The sequence below is a fragment of the Furipterus horrens genome, unplaced genomic scaffold, assembly GCF_987537825.1.
Source record: "Furipterus horrens unplaced genomic scaffold, mFurHor1.1.pri manual_scaffold_11, whole genome shotgun sequence".
Lineage (NCBI taxonomy): Eukaryota > Metazoa > Chordata > Mammalia > Chiroptera > Furipteridae > Furipterus > Furipterus horrens.
The window spans coordinates 19298639-19321187 of NW_028327181.1; the positions used below are offsets into that span (position 1 = coordinate 19298639).

A 22549-nucleotide genomic window follows, 5' to 3' on the forward strand; every position below is an offset into this window, starting at 1 on the left:
CAAACTAGAAACAACCCAAATGTTCTTCCAAGGTGAAGAGATAAGTAAAGTTGGTACACTCAGTCCATGGAATGCTACTCAGCAACAAACAGAAACGAATTATTGATGCAACTTGGAGATCCTCAAGGGTATTATGCTGAGTGAAAAAACCAATGTCATAATGTCAGACATTGTATGATGCCACTGATATAACACTGGCAAAGTGACACAATTATAGAGACAGAGAACAGATCGGCGACTGCCAGGGCTCAGGGTTGGGGGCAGGTGTGATTATTGGTGGTGATGTAACAGTTCTGCATGCTGACTGTGGTGATGGCTACTCAAGTCCACATACGATAAAATCTCATAGAACTACTCACGTATAAGTGCATGCACAAGAATGCATGTAAAAACTGGTGACATCTGAATAGTCTGCCTGAGTTGATAATATTGCCCCCACGTTCATTTCTCAGTTTTGATGACGCATTAAGATATTATCATTGGGGAAGCTGGGTGAAGGGCACATGGGAACTCTGTGGTGTTCTGCAATTTCCTGTGACTCAAAGTATTTCAAAAATAAAAAGTTCTACAAGGGGGAAAAAGGACTGAAGACTTTGTAGTCCTGAAGTAAATTCAGAGTACTGAATAAATGTTTATGAGAATCAAAGGTCCATCAAGACGGGTCCTGGAAAGAAGAGGGAGGCTGCACTGTAGTCCAGCTTCTAGAAGGGGCAGCTGAATGCAGAAGACAAGGGGCCTTGTACTGCAGAGAAGTGCAAAGAGGCTCCTGAGATTGGGGCAGTCCCGGGATTGAGGGGTGCTAACAGCACTTCTTCATGGCCGAGAACACTCTGAGATATAACTGTTTCCATTACAGCTACAAAATGACAACCCCTTGGATGGAGCCCTAGGCCACTCCCATGTCCTCCAAGTCCTCCACTTCCACCCAGGGGTAGGAAGAGGGCCTCAGTGTCACTTATCTCTTCTGCTAGCCCACAGAAGGCTTAGAGATTTTTCTCTCCATACCAACAAAGAAAAAGACAGAACTTCCTGGCACTTCTCCGTGATTTTCAGGATACCATCTTAAACAAAGGAATAAAATGCACGCAGCCTCCAAAGAAAGCAGCAGGTTCTCCAAGAAGCGCAGTACTCACTCTGTGGGGGTGCCGTAGACACAACCGCCATGCCGTGGGGGGTCATCCCTGAGGTGCCGGGGGGCGGCTGCCCAGAGAGGGGCATCGCCTGACCCATGGCACCAAGGCCTCCCATCCCGCCTAGGGACTGTCCTGGGCCCCGAGAAGGCATGCCAATGCCGGCTGCTCCTGGAGTGGGTCCGCCAGTCAGGCTCTGTAGTGCATTCATGGGGTCTGTGGGAACACAAGGCACAACGTCTCAGGGAAGCGCCCACTGAATCAGGCGACGCTCTGAAGGCTGTGCAACCTCGTGGAGCATACACTTCCTGCTGCCTCCAGGCTCAACTCCCTCAAAGTCCCAACTGGTGAGAGGCCAGAGTCCTGGAAGCCTCCCAAACTGCCTGTCATATACCCCAGGGGACAGGACCCAGGGGACAGCATGACTTGTGTGTTTTTACTGCTTCTAGAGCTCTTCTGCGCAGGGAGCATGTCCCATACTCCTAGTCTGGCTTGTACCAGGGTCTTAACATTGAGGGAGAGACTTGCCCTCCAGGGAGGATGGCGGCCCCCACCCCTCCTGGCTGTACAACCCTCCCTGCTGGGTGAGCACACAAAGGTCCTTCTCCAAGTAAACAAGAACATGGAGCAGGGGCAGGGGGTGGAGGAGGCAGGCAGGCAGATGTTTTCGAGGGAGATTACATGTCTCCTTTCACACCAGAAGGCCACCTCTGCTCATCTGCAGAACCCCCACTGAGGAACAGTTCTCAGGACACACTCCCGTGTCCAGGGCCACCATAGCAGAACAAGCTAATGCATGAGGTAGAGGTCCACAGAGTACCAAGGAGCACTATGACATTTGCCAAGCCCACCAGGTCTGCAGACTCAGTTCAGTGATCAATGCTGAATCGGGACAAGGAACCTGATGCTCTCGTGAGCACAGGCTCATGGCAAACAGCCAGCTCTAGAGAGGTGTGGCCTGGCCTGGGTACCTTGCTGCAGAACTGGGTGCCCAAGGACCCTCGCTCCAATGCCAAGAGCCCAGCCATCCTCCTGGCCATGCACGCTGATCCACCTGGCTCAGGCTGGCTGAGAATCACTATCCATACAGAGACCCTGAGGGGAGGTTGGGCTCACACGGCAGGTGCAGGGAGCTCAGCTGAGGCAAGCATGGGCGTTTGGCACTCATAGCTCTACAGCCTGCGGGAAGACAGACAGCACGGCTCCCTTCCTGACAGGCTGGGGTTTAGCTGGCCATCTCACATCCGAACTCCTTCACTCACAGCTTGGTCAGTGAAACCAAGGCTGAATCATCAAATAGGGTCTCCCTTATGTGTGATGAAGCCTTGAAATTAAAAAATTAAAAATGATAATTTTTAACTAACAAAGAAACTTTGTAACTTAAGAAAGATAATTCTTTCTTAAGACCTACTATATGCTGTTATATTGAATATTCCAGAATAGTTCTCTTCCAGAGAGCTCAAAATTTTAGATGTCTCAATAACTATGTGAGTTTTTATAATCCTTTCTGTTGGGTGAAAACCTTATTTAAATGAAATATGATGGGGCAGCATCATCTCATGGGCACAGGAGGAGGAAGGATGGGGGTGTGGTGCGCAGTTCTACAATCTCATGACCAGCCAGAGGTCTTCTCTCTGTGAACTTTGTCCTCTAGTAATAACTTAACCCCAGGCACACATGGCATCCACAATCTTATGCCTGCTGCCTCAGATCCAAGGTTGGGAAAAAATTGAATTCAAAAAGGAAAAATTCTTACCACTGACAGAAGCTTGAGATTTCTTGTTATCTATATTTAAAAAAAAAAAAGTAAACAAAGTTTTATATAACCACATATTTCCAAAGTAAGTCACTTTTACAGGCATTTGCCCAGAGGTCACTTGCTAAAACTAAGCTGACCCTGCCTAGAAACTAGATAAAACATACCTCCGAGCTTCAGTGTGTGTGTGTGCATGAACATGCACGTGTATACGTGTGTGCCACTCCTGGCAGCGCTGATGCACAAGGAGGCCTGGGGGAAGAGGGTGCAGAGCTGCCCCATGGTCAACCTGGGGCCCCAGAGAACAGTTCCCAGGCAGAGGCCCACTCACTCTGGGCCTACGCTAGCTCTGCTTCCTTCCCAGGCCCACAGTCTCAGCTCATGCCCTGAGCAACACACAGGAAAGCTATAGGGATTCATGATGGGCCCAGAATGGTGCCGAGAACACGATACCTCCATTTTCAGCCTATGCTGGTGAGGCAGCATCTCCATTTTCTAGGGGAAACTTAGGCAGGCTGGAAGCCAGATGGAGCTGGCCCTAGTGTCCAGTGGGAAACTACTGCACCAGTTCCACCCTCTTGTGAGGAACCAGTGAGATGGCTGTGGACCCTCTAGTCCACAGGGCTGTATGCGCCAACATGTCAGGACCACCTCCTAAACAGGCCAGCCCAGCCCCAACAAGCAGAGTCCATTCCCAGGACAAACCAGGGCAGTTCATCCTGGCTGCTCATTCCCCAGCCTCCTACTTCCACCTCTTCTTGTTCCATACTCCACAGGACCTTCCCAAACACAGCAAGAAAATGAAATCAAGTGAAGTTCACCTGGCTGGGGGTCCTGGTAAAAAGTTAGTGTGGAAAGAAGCTAAACCTAGTGGCCACACAGAGGCTCTGGGGTTCTCAGTTAGCCCAGGACTACTGACAATGAATCTGCAGGTGCCTCTACAACTGGGGAAGCAGCAACTGGGCCTGCCCAGTGCACACTCCAAGGACAGGCTGCGTCTGGAGCCCATCTCCCATGGTAACACAACTGCAGGCAGACAGGAGGCGCCCTTGGCTGAAGCCACAGCGCGCCCCACCAGCCTGTTTCCTTCAGAGGTTGCAGCCATCCAGAAACACTGTCTCCACCGAAGACCACCGGGACCCTGACCTTGGGATGCAATGACATTCACTTCAGAAGAGCCATGGCTACTGCTAGGCCTGGCTGACAGGGCCACAGCAGGACCTGGGTGTCCCTCACCACGGCAAGGAGCTAGAGGCAGGACTGAAGAAGCTGGCCTCAGACGCCTGACAAGAACACACACTTAGGTCAGGCCCCCGTGTGTCAATAAAACCACCTATTAGGGAAAGGATTTTATGTTCTGGGGTATACTGCTTTAGAACTGCCTAGAAATAAAAGCAACAGACCTTTATAAAAAGGAGATTAAATGGACAAGCAAAAACAGCAATCCAGTTTAAACCACTTTGAGGCTAACATTTCCATTATGCCCAAATCAGCATTTTTCAAGCTGAGGCTGGGGGGTGGGGGGGGTATGGGAAATATGGAATCAAATGCAAAGCCATGAAGAACTTTCCAGAAAGCAGGCATTTTTACAGACATTCTGAATTAGGCACTGTAGCCAAGTAAGTCTCCACCACACGACACGGCCAGCCTCTAACAGCCATCACAACCAGAAATGTAAAATTGTACTTACGAATATCTCGAAAATGGATAATTAGCCTGGCCACGAGAGAAAGGTACTCGTCCTAAAAATAGAAAAAGGAAGCAGTTTAATCCAAGATGAAGTGAAGCCATGTGCTGCCCCTTCCCACCAAGCTGAGGGCCCTTCCTGAAAGGCTGCCGGGCGCAGGCCCACTCACACAAACAGCGCGCTCTGCCCAGCCGGGGCTCCTCTGGAATCTGGCTCCCGGAGAGAAGCTGTCAGGGCTCAGCTACCGGAGGCCAACAAAAGGCACAGAGAAACGGAAAAACAAGCCGGGTACCAAGAGACTTCAAACTGCTGCTCCTTCCTCCCTGCCGTAAACACTTAACTGAGAGGGCCGAGCTCTAGCTCAAGCACCCCTCTTTTCACAGAGGGGACAGTAGGTCCAGTGGGGATGAGGGGCTGTTCTAAGGTCCCAAGGCATGTCAGACGTAGTCACGGGCGGGTTGTTTTTGTCTTTGCATTATTTGTATCGAAGTACTTTCGTTTTTAATACCCAGCCTCTTGCCTTTTCACTGCTGACGTCACACTTCCATGCAAATCTGGATGTGCGCCCCTGGCTGTGCTTTTGGAGATGTGTGCTTATCCGAATTTACTGCACAGGCAAGGGAGAGGACACAGGGTCACTCAAGGGTGGCAGGCTGAGGGCCCTCTTTGTCCCAGCTGCTGTGTTTCTGAAACTGCCCGGCAGGGCCTGCCTTCCACCAATTGTGCTCTTTGCAACCAAGGACACTCACTCCCGGGTGTTCTGAGGAAATCAGTACTGTGAGTTTGTCCTGGAGGCAACAAAGTGATGTCTGAGTTAAAATCTTATTTCACAAGAGCCGAACATCCTTCCCCTCCTTAAAATGCCCATCCTTCCATCAAGGCAGCCCCAAAAGGGCAAAAAATGCCTTCACTCTGCTCTGCTCACATGATTCTCCTCCTAAGTCACTGATGGTGAGGGTCCACGTGACAGCAGACTGGTGAGACGATGCCCGGGACCCAGCCACAGCACCTGTGGCAGAACTGCCCCGGGACACACGCCTATGAGCCCAGGGACACACAGTGAACCTCTGTCATAGGAATACCTCCGGGAAGGAAAATAAAACAGAAGTGGTTTCAGATGAATGTAAAACTATAAGTACACTTTCTAAATCTTTACTCTTCCTCATCTATCTCCGAACTTCACCCCCTCACTCTTTTCAGCCAGGGGGATCAACAGAGGAAACCGAGAGGGAGAAAGGCCCAGGGGAAGGCAGAGCTGGGGTAAGCACACCCAAGGATGCAGGTACAGAAAGAGGGAGAATGGCGCTCTGCTGCAGCAAAGGGACACTCAGGAGGTTGTCAACACCACCAATGTCTGACTGCCCCCACCAACTTCTAGTAGGAAAGACAATGAAATAGGAGTAAAGGGGTCACTGGTGTCAGGCCTTCTGCATTCAGACCACCTGCTGAGGCTGCTTCTTGAAGGACAGCAGTTTGGTGAGTGAGTAGCAAGGAAGGTGGGGGTGGGGGTTCTAAAGGAAGCTCAGGAAAAAGGTGGCCAAGTATGAGGTGACAAGGCTGGGAGCTTGCCAGATCAATATCGTGGCAGGGCCTTGAGCCATCTTTTAGATGGGCAATGCCTTTAAAGAATTTGTGAAGTTTTTTTCCTCTTCCATAAAACGTAAAACAAGAGGAAGCAGGTTTAAAAAGCAACCAGATATTTCTACTAAAACACAAGATACAGAATATGGGGCTCATGGGGCATGTCCCCAAAGCCCTTCACTTAGAACCAGGAGTGAGGGCTCAGAGCCAGGTGGGCAGATGCCACCACGCAGCAGTCCCAGTGCCATTCCCTGGTCCAGAGCAGGGACACCAACACAATCTGCTCCTGCCTGAGGCTGCTCCACTGGTAGAGTGGAGGCTCTTGGGACCAGACCAGTGTGAGGAGACCTGAGGGGGAGTAAGGGAAGAAGGGATGTAACCACGTGACAGGAGCAATGGCACAGGACACGGTTAAGTCACACCGTTGCCAAGGGGCTTTCTTACCAGTTAAACCAGTCTCCAAAATTCTAGCAAAGGCTGGGTCACTCAGGAACCACTGGGGTCGAGTGCCACAGGTCTGCTGCAAGCACTCCTTTCCACTGGAGACCCCAGCATCTGAAACTGCACCTCTCTACAGGTTTGCTGTAGCTGCTCCACAGGGCTGATGTGAGGGCAAGTGGGCTCATACAGGTGGAGCACACAGAAAAGGGCCTTGCAAGGGGACATCACTTTAGAGGGAACAAATGGGGTCTGGCCATTAGACCTCCAGCCAGCCAGTGAGACGTGGAGAGGGCTTTCCCTTGGGTTGGTAACATCCACACTGGAAGAATGAGCCCACACCAGGCAATTTGGTGAATTCTTTAAGACAAGTACACTCAAGGTTTTCCTTGTCCTGGGGTATACACTAGGCAGCCCATTAGCACCTCATTTTCCTTCAGAATGGACACTCACGAGCTCGCCAGAGTTCCAAGGTTAGGTCAGCCCCTTTTCTATGACCTTCTCCACCTCCCAGCCCCTCCTGAAGTCCAAAAAAACAGAGAAATCACTCTTCCCCATCCTCTTCCCAGCTCAGGGGTCCCACCTTTTAAATTGTTTCACAGTCATTCTAATGGGACCGCAGGTGGGAGAGAAGGTAACAAGCAGGCCAGGTGCCACCCTGGAGAGTCCTCCCAATTCCCACCTGTGATGAAGCGCCGCACTAACTGGTGTGCAGCTCCATGAGGACCTTGAGCAGTAGTAAAAAGTTGGGCACCAGACAACGGTGCCTAAGAGGTATGTTTGTCTCTGTAAAAAAGACAGGAGATTTCCAACACCTCTTATAAACCTCTCTCTCCAAACAGGGCCTCTTCTTGGAGTTAGGGATTTACAATAGAACCAGCTTAAACAAAGGACGTGGGACTGAAATTGCTACGGTCTAGTGTTGTGGGCTGCAGAAAGGCAAAGGCTGGACAGTGAGGGAACCGTTGCCTGCCACATACTCACTTTGGGATATCAGGCTTATTCCCCAGCTGCTGTGAGTCTCTGGGGTAGCCAGTCTCCAAGAAGGCCACTGACAATCACTGGCCTCTGTACACACATGCCACCAACTCACACAGAGAGGGGGAGGTGAGTCCCACTCCCCTGAATCTGCACTGGCCTTAGAGCCTCTGCTGGATCCATGCAATGTTCTAGGACTTCTGAGGACAGGCAGTTTCCACTCCCTACTCCTTGGAAGCCAGGTGCCATGCAGTAAGAAGCCCAGGCTATGCTGCTGGAGGCACTATGTGGAGGGAAAACCAACGTGCAGACACAGGAGTTAAAACCTTATGGACCACTTGTCCCTGCACAGCCACCAGCTGATACAGCTACATGAGAGGTCACAAGTGAGACCAGTAGAATGTCAGACAAGCAATTCCAACTGTCCCAATTCCTGACCCACAGAATCGAAAGAAATGAGTCACTGCTTTAGGCCACCAGGTTTGGGGGTAGTTTCGTATGAAACAATATATAACAAACAATACTCAACTTGTGTTCAGCATTTCAAAAGCTGACACAGCTCAGTAAGCCCTCATAAAAGTTCTTTTAATTATAATACAAACTAACAAAAATAATAAAAACAACATCCCATCCCCCAATATTTGCAAATCACATATCTAATAAGAGACTCTATCCAAAATACATCAAGAGCTCTAACAGTCTAACAATAAAAAATCCAAGAACCCAATTTTAAAATGGTCAAAGGATTTGATAAAACATGTCTCCAAAGAAAATATACAGCCCTGGCTGGTGTGGCTCAAAGGACTGAGTGCTGGCCTGCGAACCAAAGGGTCACTGATTTGGTTCCCAGTCAGGGCACATGCCTAGGTTACGGGCTGGGTTCCCAGTTGTGGGTGTGCAAGAGACAACCACACATTGATGTTTCTCTCTCTTTCTTTCTCCCTTCTCCTCTCTCTAAAAATAAAATAAATACAGTCTTTAAAAAAAAATTTTTAAAGAAAATACACAAATGGCCAATAGCTCATGAAAAGATGCTCCATATCATTAGTCACCAGAGAAATGCAAATCAAAACCACAATTAGATACACCTTTACACTCATTGTGATCACTATAATAAAAAAGACAGACAATAACAAGTATTGATGAAAAATGGAGAAATTGTAAACTCAAACGCTGTTGATGTAAACGTAAAATGACAAAGCTGCTTTGAAAAACAAAGCAGTTTCTCAAAAGGTTAAACATAATTACCACATGATTCAGCAATTCCACTTCTAGGTATATACCCAAGAGAAAAAAAATAAAAAACTGTACACAAATGTCGAGAGCAGCATTATTCATAATAGCCAAAATGTGGTAACAATCCAAATGTCCATCAACTGATGAGTACATAGAATATGGCATATCCATACAATAACATATTACTTGGCAATTGAAAGGAATAAAGTACATCCTAGCTACAACATGATTTAAGAATGAGCCTTGAAAATATGCTAAGTGAAAGAAGTCAGTCACAAAAACATACACTGTATGATTGCATGTATATGAAAAGTTCAAAAAAGTCTAATCCATAGCAACAATAAACATTGATAAGTGGTTGCTTAGGGCTAAGGGGCGAGGGAAAATGGAGAGAAACAGAATGGATACGGAGTTTCTCTTAGAAAATGTTTTAAAATTTAGATTGTGGTGATAGAACAACTCTGTGAATATCCTAAAGACCACTGAATTGTACACTATTTAAATGGGTAAATTGTACAGTATATGAAGTAGATCTCAATAAAGTTGTTACAGGAAAGGAAAAAAAAATGCTTATCATATATGCCCAGGGCACAGAGCCCTCCCTTGCACTTACATGTGCTCACAAACACACACTCATGAGCTCTGACCTTTAAGACCAATCTGTATAGGCGGTTTCTGTTCTGGAACCCGCCTTTCCTAATCGGCACCTTCCCATTTCACAAAACGTTCACCTCATCTCAACATTCAGGCCACGCTCAAATCTCCCCAGTTGACCTCTAGGTGTCTTGCCTGTTGGTTTATCTAAACCAGTATCCAATCAAGGGCCATAAATAACATCTGCTTTAAATCTGTGACACATAAGCACATCTTAACGCTCCAACACCTCACTCAGGCACAAGGTGCTCAGAGCACACCCAATGTATCAGAGGGCAGATTTGGGTTGGCCAAAAAGTTCCTTTAGTTTTTCCCGTATCTTTAACTTCATTAGAAACAATTTTGACAGATTGTATTGTGACAGCTGTCATATCAGTATGCATTAAAAAAAAAAAAAATCAAAATTGGTAAATTTTTGTGCAGTCATTTTCATACTGAAGATGGAAGAAAATAAGCAACATTTTCTGCATACTATGCTTTATTATTTCAAGAAAGGTAAAAACGCAACTGGAACACAAAAAATGATTTGTGCAGCGTGTGGAAAAGGTGCTGTGATTGATCAAATGTGCAGTTTGCCAACTTTCTAGGTACTATTGACAGTATGGCCAAATAATTCTTTGCTGTGGGGCTGTCTTATGCATTAGAAGATGGTTAGCAGCGCCCCTGGCCTCTGCCCACTAGAAGCCAATAGTGTGACATAGCTAACATACTCAAAATATCCAAATCAATAAAGTTATTGGTGAAAATGAAAAACGTGTCTTTTATTTTATAGGATAAACAAAACAAAGTTTTTGGCCAACCCAGTAGAAGGACAGGGCAGGGTGTGGTGCAGAACAAAGCCCCAGGCGTTAATCCCACCTTGCATAAGCTGCGTGGCCTAAGACAAGCAGCCTTGCTTCTTTGTGCCATTTTTGCTTCATTTCCACTAAAACAGCTCTGTCCCAGGGAAAGTACACGTATGGAAGGAGGCGGTCAGCCCAGGATGAGTGCTCACTCCTTGGAAATCCTCCCCAGCTACTCCACCATTGATTTTCCTATGCCTGGTTCCTTGATCAAGACCTCAATCTCCACTAGCACCACCTTCATCACTTAACAAAAGGGGACCGGAACTCTCCTGGGTCAACATGTCAGGGCCCTGTGGGGCTTAGGTGAAGACCCCCTGGTAGGACTGACGCTGAGGCAAGAGCCACTTCTTACTCAGAGCACTCATTCCTTCCATAGGAGCAGCTGGGGCCTAGTGAATGCCCTACAGGATTCATGGGTGCTAACCACGAATGGAGGATGCTTGTAGTGAGGTCCGGGTCAGATACTGAGCCGGCATCCTGTGAGTCCACCCAGTAACCTCCTGTACCTACACCATGGATACAAGGGAAGACCCACAGAGTCTTTGCTGCTGGCAAAGCTGATAGTGCCTATGACCAGTCAGTGAGCAGCCACCCTATCCCGACTCCCGAGGCAGAGGAGCCTCCAGAGTCTGCACCACACCCTCCCTTTCCTGAGTCTCTGCCATGGGCACCGCCCACCAGGGTCTTACCCGGGTCTTGGCCTTCAGGAATACATGGCTCTCCATTTCCTTGCTGGATTTACTATGGGCCACACCAGCTTTTCTCATGGCATCCTCGCTGAAAGACAAAAAAAGAAGAGATGTTGACACACTTATGAGTCTGCTCCTGCAGGGTTCCTGGCCAGAAGGCCCTGCCCAGCAACTGCCCCTGGGCGGAAGGGGTCTGTCCCCAGCACGACAGCCTTGCTGAGGTCCAGAAGCAACAAAGGAGAGGTACTCAGCAGAGCAATGAAAGGTGGCTGAGCAAGGGAGTAAGCGGGCAGGGCCACAAGAAGTAAGGAACAGGAGAGTCCTGGGAGCCATGGAGACCGAAAAGAGAGCTTGCTGTCTGGGAAGAAACAAACGGACAGACCTAATTAAGGACCACTGCCAAACAGCACTATTCCAGTGCCTGGAAGTGAACGAAGGGTAGAAGGGCCATTACTGCTGCGGTGGGACAGTGAAATATTCTTTTCATTGCAGAACCAAACCAATCTCCTCCCTTACAGGCGATCACAACAAGGGTTTTTTCCAATTTACTACACGTTTCCTTCACTAGTTTCAGTGAAAAAAAATTTTCAGGTTTTTTTCCTGAGCAATTTTTCTCTTTTTGAACATCTGAAAGCAGACGGATTTGCACACCCCTCATTAAAGGGATGATACATCAATATTTTCTGAATGGGTGGAGAGACCGAAGAACCATAAATTCCTCAGTGTCCTGGAGAATGTGACTGCATTTTCAGGATGCCTTTGGAAAAAGAGCGAGTGATCTTTGATAAGCAGATGCAATTTGCTCAGTTTAGAGAATAAACAGTGCCAAGAGTTAAAAAAAAAAAAAAAAAAAAAAAGAAGTAAGGAACAGGAAAGGTATGCACCACGAAGCAAGACAGCCACCACGGGCACGAAGGGCAGAGGGGCCAGGGCCCAGGGATAACTCACAAAATCGAGTACACGTTAGAAGGCTGAGTGGCCAGCCAGTCTCTATTTCCTGCTCTCTGAATGGCCTAGGTCCCCACCCAATTCTTGGAATTAAGAGTAGTGGAGTCCCAGCTCCACTCTCCTTCTCTGACAAGACATCTCCCAGTCCCTCCCAAGGCAAAGCAGGGATGTGCAGGTTCTCCAGATGGCACCCAGGACATAAGCCCCAACTTCAACAGCTTCTAGCTGAGGACAGGAGGAGGCAGACCACATACATGACAAAAACAAAAGCACATTTACCAATATATATATAATAAAAGACGAAATCCTATCACACATTTTCATCATGTTAATGCTCTGCTGGGATACAGCCATGCACATTAGCTAAGCCTGAGCTCCCTTTGAAGGGTAGCACCCACATACACACATACAACACACACATACACACACACACAGAGATATAAGAACATATGTGCATTTGTTAGAAAGGAAGGAACATCTCAGGCTTGGGTCCCGAGGCCTGGCCCCTCTGCTCACAGACTGTTTTCTTCCCTGAAGGACAGGTCTCCCTGCCTATCTCCCCAGCACTGGGACTGCTGGTAAACGAATGAACAAACAAGTCAGAGCTCTGCTGAATTAAACAAGCCCAGTCCAGCTGGTGCTAGAAAGCTTCCTGACCATTCCGAACAAAAAAACCCAGACTACTGAATTAGTATGTACATGGGGCAGTAGGATCAGATTTGTGATTCTTAAAGAAATCCCAGAAAGGAGGCTAAATGCTAAGAGATGGACAATTCTGCATTAATGTATAAAGAAAAATAAAACAACACTGATCCACTACACCGCTGGATAACTCATTCAACACACATGAGTTTAGGGTCCCTGTCCTGTCTGCTTCCTCAAGCCTGCCCAGGAGGCAGCAACAGGTTCCTGCTGGCAAAGCATCTAAGGTGGAGCAAATGCACGCACAGGGGATATATGACCAGAACCACAAAAGAGAGGTGAGAGGAATGATGCAGAGAGAAAACTCAAGATCCTGCTCCTAGGGCAGTGAGGCTGGCAGGCCAGGAGGACTCAGCACCCGCCTGAGGCAGGTACTCTACACATGGACATCGAGAAATGTCACCTGGTAGGCCCTAAGTCACTGAGCACTTCTGACAAGAGAAGTGACTGAGAAGACCTGACTTCAGAAGGGTGTGTCACCTCCCTGGCTGGTGTGGCTCAGTGGATTGAGTGCTGACCTGAGAACCAAAGGGGGTCATTGGTTCGATCCCCAGTCAGGGCACATGCCTGGGTTGCAGGCCAGGTCCCCAGTTGAGGGCTTGCGAGAGGCAACCACACACTGAAGTTTCTCTCCTTCTCTTTCTCCCTCCCTACCCCTCTCTCTAAAAATAAATTTTAAAAATCTTTTTAAAACTGTGGGGTAAAAAAAAAAAGAAGGATGCCTCACCTGTGCCACCCAGGAGAGTGCCTGTTCCCCTTGCCACCTTCCAACAACAGTGTGAGGCAAACCTTGCCACAGAGCCAGGGACCAACAGGGTGATGCAGAGCAGTGGACATGGCAAGAGGGCACTTGCTGGTCAGCAGGAGAGCCTGGAGGCTGATGGGTGGGGAGTGGAGAGCCTATGGGTAGAAGGTGGAGCCAGGAGCCACAGCATGAAGAACAGAGAGGAAGAAAGGGGCGCTGAGACCTCTGAAGATGAGACTGTTACACAGATGGGCTCTTTGCCCAAGAGCAGCTATCCCCAAGGGCTTAACCAGGCTCCTGGATGGCTAAAAGCTGTCCTCCTGAGCTGCTGGCAGACCATCTTTTATGGGGTCATCAGACTTACAGGCCCCACAGACACAGTGCATCTTTTAAAAAAAAGATTCAATTTATTTATTTTTAGAGGGGAAGAGAGGAAGAAAGAGAGGAGAGAAACATCAATTGGTTGCCTCTCTCACATCCCCAACCAGGGACCTGGCCAGCATCCCAGGCATGTGCCCTGACTGGGAATCATACCAATGACCTTTCAGTTCAAGGGATGATGCCCAACCCACTGAGCCACACCAGTCAGGGACAGACAATGTATATCTTGGCCATAGCAAAGACACCTGGCACATCCACAAAGATTAGACACAGACACTGGTTTACTCTAATAGCCTTTAGGAGAGGTAGGGACCTCACCAGGCCCAGAGGCACCAGATACCAGGGGATCTGCTGGAGGAACCCTATCCCGTCCTGGTCAGGACCACATGGATGGCACTGGCACCAGCTGTTAGTGACTCAGAGCCTGAGGAGCGTCAACAACACCGGAGGCCAGAAACAGTCATGTCTTCTTCTTTTTTTTTTAAATTTTTAATCCTCACTTGAGGATATCCTTAGAGAGAAGAAGGGAGGGAGGGAAGGAAGAAGACAGAGAGAGAGAGAGAGGAACATTGGTGTGAGAGAGAAAGATCGATCAATTGACTCCCATCGGTGCCCACCAGGGATCGAACCCACAACCTAGGTATGTTCCCTGACCAAGAATTGAACCTGCAACCTAGGTATGTGCCCTGACTGGGAATTGAACCGCAACCTTTTGGTGTACGGGGGTGTACGGGACAATGCTCCAAACAACTGAGCCACCTGCCAGGGCAGAAACAGGCATATCTTGACAAGCTGGAACACACACCTTAACAACAGGAAACAGAACTGGGATAAATGTCCAGTTCTGACTGTGAGCCCTGAAAGGAATTGCACCAGTACAGAGCCAAGGAGGAAGGCTGCTCCTTGGCCAGGCACCAGAGCCTGCGAGGCAGCACCATGCCCATGTCATGCATTTGTCCCTTCCACTGCTGCATGCAGCATGTCTGTTGGCTGAAGAATAAACAGGCGCTCTGAGCCCTGTTTTCAGGTCTGCAAGCCATGTTTTTAAAAATGTTTTTGCTCCTATTTCGAGTCTGCAGATCATGCTCCAACATGCTCCCTGTCCTTTCCTATTCAGTCGTCTCAGCCTTTTGTCTGAGGCATCCGTCCACATGTGGGTTCTAACTGCATGCCACACTGCGTTTCATACTCATGCTTAGGTGTGGTGTTCCTCCTTTGCACTCAGGACTAATATGTCCACTGTATGAGGCTGTCGTCGGGACCCGGTCCCACGCAGGCAGCCACCCTGCACAGGGGCAGAACCTGCTGCTTGCCAAAGCCCCCTCCATTCTCCCCGCGGTGGGCTCTGCTGCTGTCCCAGAAGGCCTGCTGGAGCAGCTGAACCCGAAGGGCCACTCCTCACCCTCCACCTCCAGAAAACAAACCCCTTCCAGAGACTGTCCCTAAACAAAGGCCGACTACCATACAACAAGGAGAGGACCCCAAACATAGAGCGGAGTGGAGGTTACAGACTCAGAGACACAACGGAAAAGAACCAACATGTCACGGTGAGCTCTGCCCCACACAAGCAAACCCCAGGTTTGTGCCACCTAGCTGGAGTGGGTCACAAAACTGGGGTCAACTCACAAGGGCAGACCATAAATGGCCATCCTGCCACAGTTCCAACACCAAAGCAGCCACCGCCAAACCCAAAGCTGCCAGGGAGGCATTAGCACCGTAACAGAAGGGCTGCTGCTGGGGCCTGACCAGCCCTCCAAGAAAATGGATGGAGGACTGACAGCAGCTCAGAGCACACAGCCTCTTGCTGCGACCTGGGCTCCACCAGCTCCCTCCGCCGAGCTTCCTCCTAGTTACCACAGCTATACCTGCCTGCCCAGTCAGGGTTCTGTTTAGACCAGAGCCTGCTGAGGGAGGACCTGATCCACCATACAGGCCCTGTGAGCTCTCCCTCCAGGAACTGGAGGAGGCCCTTACTGCCCAGATCCGGCCAGAGCAGAAGGCAGCAACTCACCAAGAAAACACTCTGCAATCTTGTGCCCACCAATCACCCAAAAAGGAAACCTGGGAACCCCCTCTTCAATTCCAGTTCTGACCTCTATCCCCTAAAGTTCAAATCTTCACCCCATCTCTCACTGCACTTGTGATGATCCCTCCAGACAGCCCTGTCTCCAGGCCCCATTCCCACCCTGCCACCTCTGCCAGCTCCCCAAGCCACATGAATGGCAGTGAGCGTGGGGAGCCACTCAGACTACGTCCGTGCCTGCCTCAAGGCAGGCAGTCATCACTGAGAAATCTGCTCCCTCACCCACTCTGCTCGATACCCCAGGGCCCTGCTGTCTCATACACTGCCCAACTACGCCACCAGCCCTGTGTGCCGGGCCTCCTGACCATGCTCGCACTTGGGTACCCTCGCTCTCCACTTCATGGTGATCACTCCAACCACACCCATGGCGCCTCCTCTGTGGGAACTGCTGATTTCCTGTCTGTCGTCCCACTGTCCTGTGAGCACCTTGAGAGAAGAGACTATGGCATCCACCTCTGTATTCAGCAGGCAGTAATCAGTGTCAGAAAAAAAAAAAAAAAAGGCTATTTGAGCCCTGGTCATGTAGCTCAGTTGGTTAGAGCCATCGTCCTGATACGCCAAGGTTGCAGGTTTGATCCCCATTCAGGGCACATACAAGAATCAACCAATGAATACATAAATCAGTGGAACAACAAAGCGATGCTTCTCTGTCTCTCTCTCTCTCTAAAACAAACAAAAAGAAACCTGGCTATTTATAACACAAGGAGTAGTTAATGCGATGTATTTTAATGAAGCATGATGTGCAGAACCTGAAAATTAGTGTGGCAGCCAGGGGTAAACCAAGCCTCAAACAAGCACGTCCGGGCTGCAGAGGCCAGGGTGATTGGTAAAAGGCATGTGCCAGGGCAGGCAAAAGTTCTGGGCAGCTGGACCTGGCAGAAAGTAGACAGAGGAGGAAGGGCCTGAGCTCTGGAATCATACAGACCAGGCTCAAATTCCAACCTGGCCACTCACCAGCTCTAGGTCTTGTGAGAGGCACTCCATCCCCTAAGTGCATCTTCTTCATAAAGGAGCACTCTGAAAAGGCTGTGGCCAGGATTAAGGGAGGTGCACAGAAGGGGCCAGAATGTGAGGACAGTCCCAGCCTCAGCACCGCCTGCTCTTCCTCACCTTTCTTCACCCTCCTGGCCTCAGGTGCACAGGACACTACCTGCCCATCCATCTGTGTGAAAGACATTCATTCCGCCCTGGGGGAAATTCTCCTGAGTTGAGAACCACAATACCCATCAACTCACTAACCTCTCATGGGGCAAGAGAAGCTTCTTGGTGAACTGCCACCTACCTGCTAGTGAGACAGGAGCTGGAAGCTCGTATGGGTGGCCCTGTGTATGTAAAAACCCCAACCATAAAATAGCAGGTGACAACAAGAAAATAATTATAAAACAGTGGGATGAGGAAGGCTTACAAAAAGTAGACACCATAAAGGGAAAAAGAGTCTGCCAGATTAAAAAAGATTTCTCCCTCACTTTTACCAGCCAGTTACCAGAGAAACAGGAATAGATGACCTGATAATCCAGGCCCTTGGCAACTGAAGTCCAGCCCTGATGTGTGAGGGGTAAGTCTCTGGCAGCCACACTTCCCTACCAGGGTGCTCAGGGACATGTCCATCCATCCCACCCTCACCAGCGGCCTGTGCAATGGCCTGAATGTTTGGGGGTGAATTCCCAGTATTTGTGGTACAGTGCAGGGGTGCTCTACATTTGGTAAGGCACAGCTCAGGCCAGCACAAAAAAAGAACTGTCCCCCTTCCCTAAATGCAAGCTGGGCACAAGGATGAGGACAGCCCCAAAACTTCTGCCCAGCTCTAGTGCTAAGGAATTCTGGAGCCTGCCTTCAGGAAAAGGGCCAGGAAGTGAAGACAGAGTGAAAGGAAAGCAAACCACCACACCAGCACTAAGAGAAAAATACAACCTTGACTGATTCTTGTCACATCTATAGGTTTCATATTTTCAGTTTGAAAAGGACTTACTTTCCCACTATAATTTTGGCTTGTCCTCCCAAAATACTATACTTTTTTAGGTGCCAAATTTTTTAAAATCAGGAATTTATTTGGAGAGCAGAAAGATAAGGGATCAGTCAGAATGAAAAACACAGTTCCAAATGTAATGCCTGGCCCTCTGAAAAGAGGAACCCCCATCTGCAGAAGAACAAAGCCATATGAATGGTGAGGTGCTTGCCTTAAATTAAGTTTGCTTAAGTCACAATCCAAATATATACATTCCCCACAGCGATTTCACTTGAAAAATAAAATTAAATAAGATACACCCTCCAGGTGTGAATGAAGAACTGAACCCACACATCTAATTTTGTTCTACCCCAAAACAGCATTAAAGTCACAGAAAAAAAGGATTTTGTTTTTCTCTAACACCAACTCATAAAGATGGGAAGAAGTGGAGGGGTGGCACCAACACTTTTAGAGGCTGGAAAGATGCTGGCCAAGTGGTGATGGACATAGCAAGCCAACCAAGAAAGCATGGCTAAGAGACAACCAGGTGACAGCCCGCATATTCACATGACTCAGGACAGGGTATGCTAGATGCTTGGGACCAAGGCGGACGGGGAGGATTCCTGGGTGAAAGCTACCCCCATATCCCCTTCCCGACTTGCCCCACATCAGGAAACCTCTAGAGAGGTATTCTCTGGAAAAGCATAAAATGCAGTCATTGGACTAGAGGGTCAACCCACCCAGCTGAAAAGGCATGAGATGGATAATGAAAGAAGTGGACTGCATGCCCATCCAAGTGACTAGATCCATACTAACTGCTGAGACCCACCCCACCACCTGCCTGTAGCACCCTCCAGTACAGTGCCCAGCATGATGGCACCCAGGCCTTCACCCTCAGCCCAGCATTTGGAAGACCACACTCTAGAAGAAAGACTCAGAGAACCTGAAACCACAGGAGCCTCCACTGAACCTTCCAACGGATAAGCCCAGGTGCGCAGTGCCCACTCACCTACATAGTGACCCTCTCATGGAGTGAGAAGCCAACCAAGGGCTCCCAGGCACCCCAGTGCGGCAGATAAAGAACCCAGGAGAGCCCTGACTGGTGTGGCTCATAGGTTGGGCATCATCCTGCAGGCCAAAAGGTTGCTGGTTTGATTCTCGGTCAAGACACATGCCTGGGTTGCGGGCCAGGTCCCCAGTTGGGAGCGTGCGATGTTTCTCTTGCACATTAATGTTTTTCTCCCTCTCTCTTTGCCTTTCCCCTCTCTAAATAAACAAATAAATAATATTAAAAAAAAAAAAAAAAAAGGCTGTTCCCCACATGAGAAATGTTATTTGGAGCTATCAGAAACTCAGCAGGAAGAAGAAAATATCAAGAAAATGTCTTTATTATCCATACAGATAAGACATTGCATCTATTTAATAAGAACAGGATGCTATAAAATAGAAAAAGTCAGATTACAAAAACAAAGTATTCTTACAAATAAAAGTATGTTACTACAAAAAGTCAAGAGATAAAATTGAGGAAATCTCGAGCACTGGCCGGATAGCTCAGTTGGTTAAAGCGTTATTCCAAATGGACACAGAAAAGGAGATCCAATGCCGGGGCCATGCGGCCATGCAGCTTCAGAGACGAGCATGCTGAGGCCTGTCCTCACCAAACCTCTGGCCGCTGCCCATGAAGGGAAAGTCCAGGGCAAAAGCTGGAACTAACGGCCTGGCAGCACTGAGCACAGGGTAATTGTACCAAGAGGCTACAAGAAGATATGGGAAGAATTAGCCACAGGTACACAGAAAACTAGGCACATTTTAAGAAGGCAATTTTTTTCTAGGAGAAAAAAACAAATGATCACAGAATGCCACTAGGCTCAGCTGTGACTATCATTTGTGTAGGCATAAAACATAAGCATTCATTATCCTTAACCCAAAAGGTAAAACACTGGCAGGCCAAGGCAGAAACAGAGATAACAGCTGGACAGAAAGTCAACAGATAATTCATAAAACTCATAAACAGGATGACTCAAAAGAGCAGCTCATGTACATTACTCAGAGTCAGAGACATATGCCAGAAGAGCCGAGAGTCACAGGGGAGGACTTGGTGAAGGGAACCACCATAGTTTCTTGTAAGTCTTTCATCATCTCTTGACTTTAAAAATTTATATGTGTATATCATTTTGTTAAAATAAAAAACTAAAAGTTAAATGACAAAATTCACCTAAAAAGTGTGCCACAGACTCTGCCACAGAGAAATACTCAATGAATGCCAACTATTAAAAAAAGTCTCCTTCGCTTATCTAAATTTCCTTACTCTGTCAACACAGAAACAGGACGCTTCCATTTCATGAGCGATCTTGACCTCCAGGACTGTCCTGAAAAGCCTACCACACATTCATTCACAATTTTCCCAGCAGGCCGCTCAGTTTGAGTACAGTCAGGGAGGCATTGGCGAAGCGGTCTCCCCACCATCCCCACACACCTGAGAGAAGCCTCACCATACCCACAGCTGGAAAACCCCTTCCCTTCCCTGCCCTTGGCCAGTGCAGGGCTGTTCAGGCTAGTCAGGCGACCTTCACCAAGTCCACAGATAGCTACAGAGCAGCCTCCTGCACCTCCGCTGGTCTACCATTCTGCAACAGGTAGTGGTTTACTGTGCCAGTGCCCCAGACGGTTTCATCTCAGAGCGGGGAAAAGATGAGACACAGATTGTACAGTCACCGAAAGTAACCAAAGCAAACATCTGGCCTTGACAGGGAGGAGCCTTCTCGACCTCACAGGGAGTTAGAAGCATGCTGGCCAATCTATATCCCAGACTGCAACTTGTTCCTTTTCTTGGTTAGCATGCTTCTGCATTCTGGTTCTCTGACTTTTTAAAGAAACATAAAAGTGTTTAACAAGATAAAAATATGTATTTCAGAAGTTAACCATCCACCTACATGTAGGTATTTTAGTCCTGCAGAAATAAACTATTTAATCACACAAACACACGAAACTTAAACCCTTTCTCTTCACAATTACTCTCATTTTGTTTGATTAAGTGCTCTAACTTCTACTCTCAAGACTTCTCAATTCCCAATAAATTAAATCAATGGAAGAACTACACCTGAAGAAAACACCACTGTCCTTAAAAGGGCATGTTGTTATTAGAACTAGTTCAGAAGACTATGCAAGCTTCCCTGACATATGGCCTCAACAGAACCAGGAAAGCTGGAAAGGCCCATATCTTCACCCCAGGATATGTTTATTTATTTTAGAGAAACAGGAAAGGGGAGAGAGAGAAAGGAAGAAACATTGATGTAAGAGAAAAAGCCTCCTGTACCGCCCCGACTGGGGATCGAACCCATAACCTTTTGGTGTACGGGACGATGCTCCAATCAACTAAACCACCCGGCCAGGGCTGGAGGCCACTTGATCCCTGTCCAGGGACTGGCCTCTGGGCTCCAGTCCTGGAACCACTCTGGCTTCCCCCATTTCCACTCACCATCAGGCAACCACATGGGAAGGACGTTCTCTGCCAATCCAGTAATTTAATAAAATGCTTATCTCACAAGATTTTGAGGTTTTGGGGACAGGAGGTAAGTGCTATCTTTTAGAGATCTGCACTCAAGTGCTGGCATTCGAGATCACATGGTGTCTGGGATGTGATTTAGGGAATGGGTGAGGAATGATAGATGAAACACTGGCCATATGTTGCTGACTCTGGAAGTAACTAGGAGACATTTTTTTATTAACTCTATTTCTGTGAATGTTTGGAAAAGCCTATAATGAAGCTTTTAACAAGGTAGTAAGTAAAATGCTCATGTCAAGCAGGCTGGATGACTGTGCAGAGAAGCCTAGAAGAGGTTTATCTCCAAGAGTGCTCCCCAGGGAGGCCATCTGGGCTGTCACGCAGGGAATGAACGACCATGCATGCAGAGTCACCACAACTGCAAGTTCCCCTTCAGCCTGAAGGAGCCTGGACAACTCTGTTACATCTAAAACAGTCTCAAAATAAAAAGCTCAAAGTAAGGAGAACTGGAACTTAAGAGAGGTCAAAATATATTTTCCAAAGACTCAATGCCCTAAATCCACCCTGAGATACTTAACTCATCCAGTCACAGACCTTTATTAACAGATCCCAGTCTAGCTTAGGAAGAGATTCATTACTGAAGTAGAGGGAAACGTCTCCCTCACAGTGGGTTTCAAGATGATTCCTTGAACACTGGTTTATGAACGAAAAGGTCGCTGGTTCAATTCCCAGCCAGGGCACATGCCTGGGTTGTAGACCAGGTCCCTAGTTGGAGGCGCGCTAGGGGCAACCACACATTGATGTTTCTCTCCCACTCTTTTCTTCCTCCCTTCCCCTCTCTCTAAAAATAAATAAATAAAATCTTCAAAAAAAAAAAAAAAGCTCAGAAGGAGAAGAGGTTCAGTGTTTAGGTAGCACTAATGGAGAAAGCCTTGGAAGGCTGCAAGAATAGAAGACAGCACTGCTTTCCACAGCCCTACCTGCAATTACTATATGGACCTCTTGTCTAAGCCGAGGCACCATGCTAGGAGTTAAATGAGATGTGGGGGTGCAAGACCAGCTCCTACACTCAAGGAATTTATAATGTTGTTGGCAAAGCAAAATAATAATAATAATGAGTGTAAAATAGCAAAATAGAGTTCCTCTGTTCATTTCATGCCAGGAGGCAGCCAATGAAGGCTTTACAAACTCACGAGGAAGTAGAAACCGCAGTGGCCTGAGCCATCATCCCACGGGAAAATTAATA

The 22549-nt window shown here is 48.1% G+C and overlaps 1 protein-coding gene across 7 annotated transcripts in view; it reads right to left on the reverse strand.

Annotated features, from left to right (window-relative positions):
* The window catches only part of MED15 (mediator complex subunit 15), a 51503-nt gene that overhangs the window by 24018 nt on the left and 4936 nt on the right, over positions 1-22549 (reverse strand). For 5 of the 7 annotated variants that reach the window (XM_090291947.1, XM_090291948.1, XM_090291945.1 and 2 more), the window contains exons 2-5: positions 10995-11082; positions 4577-4628; positions 2887-2916; positions 1134-1346 (exon numbers count right to left, since the gene is read on the reverse strand). In XM_090291947.1, coding sequence (XP_090148073.1) covers positions 1134-1346; positions 2887-2916; positions 4577-4628; positions 10995-11082 — 383 coding nt within the window. The remainder of the gene's footprint in view (positions 1-1133; positions 1347-2886; positions 2917-4576; positions 4629-10994; positions 11083-22549) is intronic. The other 2 variants (XM_090291946.1, XM_090291951.1) reach the window with 2 other exon arrangements.